This window comes from Mytilus californianus, unplaced genomic scaffold (assembly GCF_021869535.1).
Source record: "Mytilus californianus isolate M0D057914Y unplaced genomic scaffold, xbMytCali1.0.p SCAF_1, whole genome shotgun sequence".
In the NCBI taxonomy this organism is placed as follows: Eukaryota; Metazoa; Mollusca; class Bivalvia; order Mytilida; family Mytilidae; genus Mytilus; species Mytilus californianus.
This window is the reverse complement of record NW_026262581.1, coordinates 33,347,885-33,360,791: the sequence shown is the minus strand read 5'-3', so window position 1 is coordinate 33,360,791 and position 12,907 is coordinate 33,347,885. Positions and strand designations below refer to the sequence as shown.

The 12,907-nt window shown below is 33.2% G+C and overlaps 1 protein-coding gene across 4 annotated transcripts in view; it reads left to right on the top strand.

Annotated features, from left to right (window-relative positions):
- LOC127719185 (universal stress protein in QAH/OAS sulfhydrylase 3'region-like) overlaps nt 1–12,907 on the top strand; it is a 30,779-nt gene that overhangs the window by 3,700 nt on the left and 14,172 nt on the right. The window contains exons 2-4 of one of the 4 annotated variants that reach the window (XM_052225215.1): nt 340–432; nt 1,813–1,919; nt 4,770–5,532. The exons of 1 other annotated variant lie outside the window; for it this stretch is intronic. In XM_052225215.1, the coding sequence (XP_052081175.1) occupies nt 340–432; nt 1,813–1,919; nt 4,770–4,970 (401 nt within the window). In that variant the 3' untranslated portion in view covers nt 4,971–5,532. Of the gene's footprint in view, nt 1–339; nt 433–1,812; nt 1,920–4,769; nt 5,533–12,907 lie in introns of those variants that run through there. 2 more of the 4 variants (XM_052225220.1, XM_052225209.1) reach the window with 2 other exon arrangements.

Here is a 12,907-nt window from a genome sequence, read left to right as displayed (position 1 = left end):
AGTCGAGCGTCACTGATGAGTCTTTTGTAGACGAAATGCGTGTCTGTCGTACACCATTTCGATCCTGGTATCTATGATGAGTTTATTAATTAGATTTAATTTTTAATGAAAATGCAACCAAAACAAATAAAATCCTTTCTAAATTGTTTATCAAAATCATTTAGAGGAAAGGTAATTTTGAATCCTGCAGGTTCCTTCTGAAAGAACTGTATGTTTGATTACGACAACAATGCATATAAATTATTGTCATTCTAATATGTAGAACTGCGTATACTTTCGGTCACTAACGTGATCTCATATGAATAAAGAAAATGAAAAAAATGTTTTCTCTCGTTACAGGGTTTGTTGACAATTGTAGAAAGGAAGATGATCATGTTTACATCGTCCATGCAGTGGAGATGAACGAAATGATCTCGTCACAACAGTTCTCGTGTAGGTATTGATACGGAAAAATGTGTCACGAGGAACGTTGCTGGACCTAATTAAAATCTAATTTCGTGGATGGAGGTTGCCTCCCCAAGGGTATCATCATCTCAGTAGTCAGCACTTCTGTTTTGACATGAATTGGAATTTACATTGTCATAGTTATAAATTAACTGTTTAAAAGGATTTTCTATCCCAGAAATATATTACCTTAGCTGTATTTGGCAAAACCTTTCGGAATTTTGGGTCCTCAATGCTCTTCAACTTCGTAACTTATTTGGCCTTTTAAACCTTTTTTATTGGAGCGTCACTGATGAGTCTTTTGCAGAGGAAACGCGCGTCTGGCGTACAAAATTTTAATACTGATTTATTTACATGTATATTACCGGCTATAATTACCACAGATACAACAGGATAGATGTTCTCGATTGCTATTAAAACAATTGTTTTGAGAGTAATTTGTGTCCTGAGATTAGCTGCTTATTCTCACGAATGGTATTCGAAAAAAAAACCTTCTGAGCATGCTACCTAATAACAAAGAGCTTAGTTGACAAGGTTACAAGCTCTGTTCCTTTGCTTTTTGTGTGTTTTTGCTGTGCATGTACTGATTTTGTGTCATGGATAAACGCTAATTTTAGCAGTCTTGTATTTCTTTTAAAATGTTGCATAAAAACCTAAAATATAAACAGTATCCTTTTCTTGACAGATATTTTTCTCGTTAGGGAAACAGGTATTGAAAAACGCACATTACTGATCTTAGGTCATCTACACTTAGATAACCGACTTAGGATTTCAAAAGGTGACAAATGTAGGTTTTTCTATCTGTTATATCTGTCAGAAAATATTTTCGTTGTTTATTTTTTCGTTGTCAATATTTGTATGTATTTTCAATTGTAACGATCGTTAACCTGTATACTGACCAAGTACATGTATGGTACATAGTAAAGATTACATGTAAAGACATACCAGGACTTCTTAACCTTTATTTAGGCAAGACACAGTGCCCAATTGAAAAAAAAGTATGAACACGCAGCCATGTCCTGTCTGAATGTGGGCGTTAAGTACGATGTCGCGTGTAGGACGAGAATACAACTATTTTTGTACGTAAAACAAACTCTTGCACTTCCGATCCACTTTATAGAACTTTCCTATAAAGTTTGTTGCTTCTTATCAATATGCATGAAATATTTGACACTGGACTTTAAGCGAAAAATAAAACAAATAATCAATCATATTTAAAAAGTCAACTCCTCTAAAGAAAGGTACAAAAATGTACTTATAAGCACGAAAGGGTGACCGTTATTGTTTCAATTAAGGTACTAATATTTAACTTGTACTTATATTGTTCATATTGAATTAATATAAATTGGGTTTATTTTTCTATCACAGCTCCATATTCATTTGATCCAGATGTGCTAGCGTCCATTTTGAAGAAAGAAAAAGAACGCGTAACACAAGAATTACAACAATACGCTGCGCTACTTACTGAATCTGGGGTACGTATGTTTCTGAATCTAGGATACGTATGTTTCTGAATCTGGGGTACGTATGTTTCTGAATCTGGGGTACGTATGTTTCTGAATCTGGGGTACGTATGTTTCTAAATCTAGGATACGTATGTTTCTGAATCTAGGGTACGTATGTTTCTGAATCTAGGATACGTATCTTACTGAGTCTGGCTTACGTATTGTTCTTAATCTGGGTTACATTTTGATGTATCTTTCTGAAGATATTTATTTGTTTCTAAGGAAAGCAAATTGTGAAACAAAAAATAATGAATATTCTTAAACTCTATCATTTGTTTACAAACTGGGGTAGTTGTCTCTCTGAAACTGTAACATTTTTTTCAAAGGAAATAACAGATATAATGCAAAGATGTTGTGCACACTATTCCATATTAGGTCATTTTTTATCGTTCTGTTAACGCATTTTTCTCTCAACTTTATAGACCTATGTCTGTATACAGTTAACTTGAATAAATTTTGCCTTCACATGCCACCATGTGTACAAACGTGTTTAGTAAACGAATTTTTCTCCTTTTTAAATTGCATCTTTGTCTAGTTTAAACATATTTTATTTGTTCAAGTACAAATTGGATAAGACACAAGTCAAACAGACTTATGAAGTCTTCTCCATTTAACATTTATAGCAATATAATACAAAATATATGTATGAGCATGCATGTATAGAATGGTATATCTATTTAATATATATATATATATATATTTAGATTTATGTGAAAAGACAGAAAAGTGAAGACAGAAAGAAAACAATAATACAGAAAAAATAAATATATAAAAATAAATAAATGAATATTTAGAAAACAAAAACAAAAAATAAAATACAAATTAAACAAACAAAAACACAAAAAAAAGGAAGACTTTTACTTAGATGATGATGTGTGTGCGATCATGGTTTGCTATCTAGACGATTAGAAATCTTTCCGAACTTTTAATAAACTCGAAGACATTTTTGAAAATGGTTTGGTTTTGTCCTCAATCCATCTGTTCTTTATTTCTTATATTCTAAATATTCCGTTATTACATATTAAAAAGATTGGCAAAGGGAAACTACATGTTAAAAAGATTGGACAAAGGAAATTACATGTTAAAAAGATAGGGCAAAGGGAAATTACATGTTAAAAAGATTGGGCAAAGGGAAATTACATATTAAAAAGATTTGGCAAAGGGAAATTACATGTTAAAAAGATTGGATAAAGGGAAGTTACATGTGAAAAAGATTAGACAAAAGGAAATTACATGTTACAAATGTATAAAGATTGGGCAAAGGGAAATTACATGTTAAAAAGATTGGAAAAAGGGAAATTACATGTTAAAAGGATTGGGCAAAGGGAAATTACATGTTAAAAAGATTGGACAAAGGGAAATTACACGTTAAAAAGATTGGGCAATGGGAAATTACATGTTATAAAGATTGGGCAAAGGGAAATTACATGTTAAAAAGATTGGACAAAGGGAAATTACATGTTTTAGAGTTTGGCAAAGGGAAATTACATGTTAAAAAGATTGGGCAAAGGGAAATTACATGTTAAAAAGATTGGACAAAGGGGAATAATAAAAGAAGAAGGAGTTGTGGTATGATTTCTAATGAGGACAGCTCTATTCCAGAAACCTAAGGACGAGGATGTAAACAACTAAAGGACAATGTTAGGCCTTCAACCATGAGCAAATCCCATAAAGTATAGTAAGCTATACAAGACCCTGCATGACAAAATGTGTAGCCGTGTAGTAGGAGAAACCAATGGTCTGATATATGCATAACACAATAAACGAAAAACAAATATGGCAAACAGCAACCGACGACAATTACTGAATTGCAGGCTCTTGGTTACGAATAGAAACTTAAAGAATGTGACGGTTTAAACATAATTGTCTGTGAGCGATCAACATTCTCCCTAACCTTGAACAATGGTTAAACAGCACAACATAGTAACAAAATATGAAAATCCGTTAGAAATGGCTAGATTCATTAGATCGGAACTATACATTTGAAAAAAAAACCTTAACAAAAAGACATTAAACACAACGTACCATAAAAGAGTACTCCAAATTAATGAAATTTAGTTCATAGCCAATTCCAGCTTATAAACAAATCATTTCTTCCCATGCAGACTAACGATGTATTATACAAACCACAATCACAAATTTTCCGATAACTCTTAATTGAACGCTATGATAATTTAGGCATGTTTTCAACTTATAAACCCCTGAAGATTCTCATTTTTACGAGGAATATATTTCTTTATTACTGCTAATGCTTTATTAAAGTAAATACTCCAACCAAGAAACGTGTCAACTCTGCAGGTCTTGGTTCCAATCATACTCATGGGCAGATCCAAGTTTTTTTTAAAAGGGGGAGGGCGTAATTCTATTAAACTGTAGAAATACAGCTGAGCGTAGCGAGGCGAACAATTTTTCGGACGACTCTATGTTAAAAAATTATGTTTTCCAATCACAGGTGTGGGGGGGGGGGGGGCGTACACCTTCTACGCCCCTGAATCCGCCACTGCTATAGACCTCAAAACCAGTGAAATGATTATATTTGATTGCTCCATTTGAAGTTGCAGTAGTTTTGATTTTACACCAGGAGTTGCATAACTGATTACTTTTGGTATTTCTTTATAATTTGTTTTCAGTCAAAGCAATGGTTTTGAATATTTCAACGTTGGTGAAAGTAAATTAAATGTTTCTGAACTTGACAGATCCCCTTTTTACTTTTTAACAGCACTTTTCAAATTAATCAGTAGAAGTCGTATATTTTTTCTATGTAATTCCTCTAGCCATAACTATTTTGTCTTATATTTTTAGTGTGGTTTGATCTTTCAGGTTAATGGAACAGTAAAAAGCGTTCATACTACCATACCAGGAGAAGGTATCGTAAAATGTGCTGCAGAACTAGACGCCGCCATTATTGTAACCGGATGTCGTGGTTTAGGCAAAATTCGGCGGACTTTGATAGGAAGTACAAGTGACTATATTCTTCACCATGCCCACGTTCCAGTTGTGATTTGCCGACATCCACATTGATAGACTAAATTAAAAGAGTTGTCGTTCTTAGTATACTGTATATTTCATACCAATATATATGGTTAAAAAAATGAAAAGTTTGTTCATGAACAAAAACAAAAGTTATGTGTTTGTAGAGCACTGCAGAATTTATTATTTTCAAGTGTTTTCGCCTTGGTATAAAAACATATGGTATTAAACTGCAGTGATAAACCGCTGACACCATAAGTCATTAAAACTTAAATAAAAAATAAACTATATATATGATATATAAAACCCCAATAGAATTTAGCCTGTCCCAAGGCCGGAGCCTGTAATCCAGTGCTTGTCGTTGGTGGCTGCCTTTCATATTTGGTTTTTCGTTTTCTGTTTTGTCATACATCATTTAGTTTTCTCGTTTGAATCGTTTTACATCCTTTCAGGTCGTGGATTTTAATAGCTGACTATACGGTGTGGGTTTTGCTTATTGTTGAAGATCGCGAGGCGTTGTATAATTGCTTATACGCATGTCATATGGACACTGGTGGATAGTTGTCTCATAGTCAATTCATACCGCATTCTTATTATACATATCTTTATAGTCCAAAATATCTCCAGATTCCTAAGTTCATAACTGCTACAAAAGTCAACTGATAAAAATTTCTTGTGAATATGCATATCTGCATGGTATGTCCTAACTTCAAAAGTTTCATGTTGCGTGGTTTCAGAGGAGTTGCGATGACAAGAACAGGACTGACAGACTGACGGACGGACGGGTCAAAAACATTTTACCCTACTTCGTTTCATGGGGTATAATGATACAATGTCTGATTATCGCTCTTTCATGATAAAACTGGAGTAACCCTCACCTAGGATCATCGAGACCAAATGTTTTCAAATCCAAACATATATATATAAATTCTGAGAGCGTAGAAACAAAAAGGCAGGTCAGCGAAATCCGTTTAAGGTCAACTTTGCGCTACTAAAGGATCAAGCATGTGTTGCAAGCTTAGCCAAGTTTTATCACAATCATATAATTTTATTAACGTTTTATATACGGATAAAATGAATCATTGTTTAAATCATGCCATTACCGAAGCACTGGTCATGAAGCTGATGGTACCTCGGGGGACTGATATTGACAAATTTAACGTCCCCATTTCGACGTCGGACATGGACGCGTATTTCAACATTCCACACAGACATATAGGTAAATATGTTTAAGTCGAATAATGATGAACTGGTAGGGCTTTAGGAAGAGTTAAAATTAACACAAATGCCTTATGAAAGAGAGACAACTCCTATTCAAATGTAGAACTGAGTTTTATTGCTTTCAGTAAAGTCATGCAGCAGAATTTCAATGAAATATTTTTACTCCCACTACACAAATACATAATCAGACTTGTTTATTAGGGATATTCATGAAATAAGATGTGTACATATTTTTTTAAACATACTAGGAGAAACGCAACGAAAATTGCTTGAACTCAAAACTCTAAAACAGTTTCATTAAACAAATCAAAAACTGAACACAATGTATCTTTATGTATCAGTATATCTAAGAAAGCTAACATGTAAGACTAGTTTGATTAATTACCATAAGAAAACAACACATTGTTACTCCATCAACATTAAAAAAATGTAATTAAGCACACATCATTTTTTTTTATATTTACTTGAAAATTGTGTTCAGTTTCTTGATGGTAGCATATTAATAATATAGCAATACTCGTGTATAACACCACGCTGTGTTTGAGCTATTCCGAATGACCTTTTCCAAGTCCATTTGGTATCTTCCGCTTCTATTATTGTGTTCTATAATGACAGAGCATATATTTTACAGAAACAAAACCATATAAATAATATTTATGGCTGTTCACATCTTTTTCCTCTTGTCTCATTAGCAATCATATTACATAGGACTTTTACAGCATATAATGTTATCTAGACAAAAAGACACTTGTTTTCTTTATTTTATAGACTTTTAAATTGCTATGCAAATCGGCATGGCACATACAGCACGTAATGCACTTACATGATCTGATAGAAATCTGATAAAGCATTCAATGATAACACTGTTAAGTTCAAAGACAATACAGGTACTCAATATATCACTAGAACATTTCATATATATATACTTTATAGCAGCCCTATGTTCTGCAAGATGCAAGACATGAATCACGCAAAACGCAATGCGCAACATGTTATACAATTTCTTATCAATTTCTACCTACGTTTACAACAAATCCTTCGATATCAAGTCAGTTCGTGCCAAATGTCCGTGTCTTCTATTATTTTTCCTTTCTGAATTAACAAATCAATATTTTTGAACATTTTGGTTTTTGACTCGGGGCAATGCACACCTGGTGATATCGCTACTTTTAAGTGACAATGGTCTCTGTTCGTTTACGTTTCAATTTGTTGTCCATTCTTCTGTCCTTGTAATGACTAAATGTATTGCTATATTAACATATAATCTAATTAACTTGTCGAGACGCAAGAAAGACACATTTCCCTTTGTCATATGTTAATGTTAAATTGCAGGATAAAAACAATATCCGTACATTGTAGAAAAATGTTAAAATATTTGAACTCGCTACGAAACAGGAGAAAAGCTCGACGAGCATCGGTTTATCTCTCCTTCTAAAGCTCTTACAAATAACGTTTATATCTTCCTACAATGTAAGAATATTGTCTATAAATGTAAAATATGATGATTACGTAACTTTGTTAAAAAATAGAGTGGACATTTCCCCTTTTATATTTTTACACCATTTACTTTGATCAACTAAACTTTGAAATTATGAGAACACCACGTAGTAATCACATTTAACCGTAAGTAATAGTAACATATCTATTTCTTGTCTGTGAACAAAAGTTTCTTTGTTTGTATAATCTTATCATTATCTACGATATTACCTTTCAAAACTATTTTTTAAACAGTGTGTTGGTCTCTTGGTAGCGTGCTCGCTTCGAATGCGGGGATTAAAGATTTAAAATCTTTCCAGGTCATATAAGATTAATATGTGCTGCTTCTTTGAATACGCGGCTTTCAAAAGTAAGATAAGGACTGATCGGCTAATTGTGTAATAATTGTTCAGGTAGGTTATAAATAGATTAATCATAGAAAACAGGCTTACATTTTTGTACGCCAGACGCGTTTCGTCTACAACTTGAAAGACTCATCAGTGACGCTCGAATCAAAAGAGTTAAAAAGGTCAAATAAAATACGAAGAAGTTGAAGAGCATTGAACGACATGTCTACATGATAATAGTTACCTAAACAAAAACACATCTTTCAAATCCAGTTCAGAGTGTCGGTCCAATGCAGAGGCGAGTTCATATTTGTAAAATGTTAATACCCTCTCGTCCTGTTTATGCATATAGACATATTAGTTTAAGAGTCAGGAACCTGTTGTTCAGTGGTTGTCGTTTGTTGATGTGGTTCTTAAGTATTTCTCGTTTCTCGTTTTATATATATATATATAATTTCCAAAAGACCAAAAGAAGTGAAAAAGTCTATTTTAACAAAACGCATTTGACTAACAGGTCGAACAACTGATGTTCTTAAACCCTGTTGACTGCCATTGGCGATTGCCAAATAAATTGATCACCAGATCTAACAAAATGGATCTTAATATAAATTAAATACCAAACAGAAAACAATAAACTTGTGGAAAAGATGGTAGACCACAAACATGAGGTGCAAAAATTTGTACACCATATCCGGATTTCGACAATAAATGTCTCTTCAGTGATGTTAGGGATCGAAACGGTACTTGGAAGGCCATATAATTTACCTCAATTTAGGATAGACTCTTGAATTTTAAAGAGTCGAAATAGGATGAACGGATCATATAAACCCGAAGGAAAATATAATACAAGCCCAAACGAAAAAATATAAAAAGTCTAAATTGAAAACAACGTTCAAACCTATTATTGCGTTGGATAAAAACCGCAATTTTGATACGTGTGCATGTAAAACAAATTTTTTTGGTAGAGGGGTCTAAATACAGCACAAACAACAATTTCTAAATTTAATTTATATTAAGATCCATTTTGTTAGATCTGGTGATCAAGTTTATTGTTTTCTGTTTGGTATTTAATTTATATTAAGGTCCATTTTGTTAGATCTGGTGATCAATTTATTTGGCAATCGCCAATGGCAGTCAACAGGGTTTAAGAACATCAGTTGTTCGACCTGTTAGTCAAATGCGTTTTGTTAAAATAGACTTTTTCACTTTTTTTGGTCTTTTGGAAATTGTTGTTTGTGCTGTATTTAGACCCCTCTACCAAGAAATTTGTTTTACATGCACACGTATAAAAATTGCGGTTTTTATCCAACGCAATCATAGGTTTGAACGTTGTTATCAATTTAGACTTTTTATATTTTTTCGTTTGGGCTTGTATTATATTTTCCTTCGGGTTTATATGATCCGTTCATCCTATTTCGACTCTTTAAAATTCAAGAGTCTATCCTAAATTGAGGTAAATTATATGGCCTTCCAAGTACCGTTTCGATCCCTAACATCACTGAAGAGACATTTATTGTCGAAATCCGGATATGGTGTACAAATTTTTGCACCTCATGTTTGTGGTCTACCATCTTTTCCACAAGTTTATTGTTTTCTGTTTGGTATTTAATTTATATTAAGATCCATTTTGTTAGATCTGGACAGTGATCAATTTATTTGGCAATCGCCAATGCCAGTCAACAGGGTTTAAGAACATCAGTTGTTCGACCTGTTAGTCAAATGCGTTTTGTTAAAATAGACTTTTTCACTTTTTTTGGTCTTTTGGGAATTGTTGTTTGTGCTGTATTTAGACCCCTCTACCAAGAAATTTGTTTTACATGCACACGTATAAAAATTGCGGTTTTTATCCAACGCAATCATAGGTTTGAACGTTGTTTTCAATTTAGACTTTTTATATTTTTTCGTTTGGGCTTGTATTATATTTTCCTTCGGGTTTATATGATCCGTTCATCCTATTTCGACTCTTTAAAATTCAAGAGTCTATCCTAAATTGAGGTAAATTATATGGCCTTCCAAGTACCGTTTCGATCCCTAACATCACTGAAGAGACATTTATTGTCGAAATCCGGATATGGTGTACAAATTTTTGCACCTCATGTTTGTGGTCTACCATCTTTTCCACAAGTTTATTGTTTTCTGTTTGGTATTTAATTTATATTAAGATCCATTTTGTTAGATCTGGTGATCAATTTATTTGGCAATCGCCAATAGCAGTCAACAGGGTTTAAGAACATCAGTTGTTCGACCTGTTAGTCAAATGCGTTTTGTTAAAATAGACTTTTTCACTTTTTTTGGTCTTTTGGAAATTGTTGTTTGTGCTGTATTTAGACCCCTCTACCAAAAAATTTGTTTTACATGCACACGTATAAAAATTGCGGTTTTTATCCAACGCAATCATAGGTTTGAACGTTGTTTTCAATTTAGACTTTTTATATTTTTTCGTTTGGGCTTGTATTATATTTTCCTTCGGGTTTATATGATCCGTTCATCCTATTTCGACTCTTTAAAATTCAAGAGTCTATCCTAAATTGAGGTAAATTATATGGCCTTCCAAGTACCGTTTCGATCCCTAACATCACTGAAGAGACATTTATTGTCGAAATCCGGATATGGTGTACAAATTTTTGCACCTCATGTTTGTGGTCTACCATCTTTTCCACAAGTTTATTGTTTTCTGTTTGGTATTTAATTTATATTAAGATCCATTTTGTTAGATCTGGTGATCAATTTATTTGGCAATCGCCAATGGCAGTCAACAGGGTTTAAGAACATCAGTTGTTCGACCTGTTAGTCAAATGCGTTTTGTTAAAATAGACTTTTTCACTTTTTTTGGTCTTTTGGAAATTGTTGTTTGTGCTGTATTTAGACCCCTCTACCAAGAAATTTGTTTTACATGCACACGTATAAAAATTGCGGTTTTTATCCAACGCAATCATAGGTTTGAACATTGTTTTCAATTTAGACTTTTTAAATTTTTTCGTTTGGGCTTGTATTATATTTTCCTTCGGGTTTATATGATCCGTTCATCCTATTTCGACTCTTTAAAATTCAAGAGTCTATCCTAAATTGAGGTAAATTATATGGCCTTCCAAGTACCGTTTCGATCCCTAACATCACTGAAGAGACATTTATTGTCGAAATCCGGATATGGTGTCCAAAATTTTGCACCTCATGTTTGTGGTCTACCATCTTTTCCACAAGTTTATTGTTTTCTGTTTGGTATTTAATTTATATTAAGATCCATTTTGTTAGATCTGGTGATCAATTTATTTGGCAATCGCCAATGGCAGTCAACAGGGTTTAAGAACATCAGTTGTTCGACCTGTTAGTCAAATGCGTTTTGTTAAAATAGACTTTTTCACTTTTTTTTTGTCTTTTGGAAATTGTTGTTTGTGCTGTATTTAGACCCCTCTACCAAGAAATTTGTTTTACATGCACACGTATAAAAATTGCGGTTTTTATCCAACGCAATCATAGGTTTGAACGTTGTTTTCAATTTAGACTTTTTATATATATATATATATAGATTAGACCGTTGGCTTTCCTGTTTGAATTGTTTTACACTTGTCATTTTGGAGCCCTTTATAGCTTGCTGTTCGGTGTGAGCCAAGGCTCCGTGTTGAAGGCCGTACTTTTACCTATAATTGTTTACTTTTTACACATTGTGACTTGGATGGAAAGTTGTCTCATTGGCACTCACTCATACCACATCTTCTCGTTTCTACAGATTCGTTCATTTATTCATCCAAATAAAGTTCGAATGTAGAGTTTCCCAACCTGTTTTCAATCAATCAAATATAAATTATGACCGCATATAGAGCATTTTTTATTATACGTGTTCTTTTATAACGCAAAACGATGTGAAGGTCATTGCTATTATAAGCGTTGTTTCAATATTTATCAGTGTAAAAATCGTTCAGTTTACATTAACTAATTGTACTGCAAGACGTCGAACACAACACAATAATATTTTGGTGTGACGTTTGTGACTTGTTGTACAAATTACGTCAGAAGAGGGTACAAAGAAAATTTAGTTCCCTACATTTGCGTGGAGAATCGAGCCAGAATATTGAATCTAATCCTATGATTTCAAAGGACGATTTTTTAAGAATAATCTTTGTTAAAGACAATGCACAATCATCCTAGTAGCCAAACAATGCATAGAAACTTGTATGATTGCATCAAGATCAGTTTGTTAATTTTGTATTTTTACTTAAAATAAGTTTGCAATTTCCTTGATCCTAATAAAGTGTATTTACGATACACGAATATGTATAATTGATCGTTAATGTATTAAGGAAGCTACCATTTGATTTTTAGGGGGGGAGGGGGGGGGGGGGGGGGGGGGAGCTAGGATGAAAAATTTTGTCCTCCATTTTTTTTAGCTGTAATCTCTGTCCTGCCATTTTATTTTTCACTCTATTCGGTCCTGCCTTTTTTTTTTTAATTTATCCTGACTTTTTTTTACCTAAATTGTCGTCCCCCATAAAAATCAAATGGTAGCTCCCTAACATGAATCAATAGGAACAGGAAAATGAAGGAAAAAGCTGAAAGTAGCATGTATACCACAACAGACGACTGTAGAGAAAGTTGAACTCTAAGCTATATAACAAACACGACGATTATAGAATGAAAGGATATTTATAATACATTTTTTCTTGCTAAAAACTCATCAAAGATATCTGGCCTATAAGGGAGCAACCATTTAACTTCAAGGGGGGATAAGGTTTTTTGTCGTCTGAGTCAGAATTTTGTTTTAGTTTTTCGACGCTATCAATCAAATTATTTTTTCAAAATTTAACACTCTAAGTTATGGGGGAAATCTGGATTCAGAATTTTTTTTTTTTGTCATCTGCTTGACCACAATATTTTTTTTTCATCAAATTGGGGATCAGAATATTTTTTAAGGAAAAAACCATAAACCCCCCTCTCCCCTAATTTGTT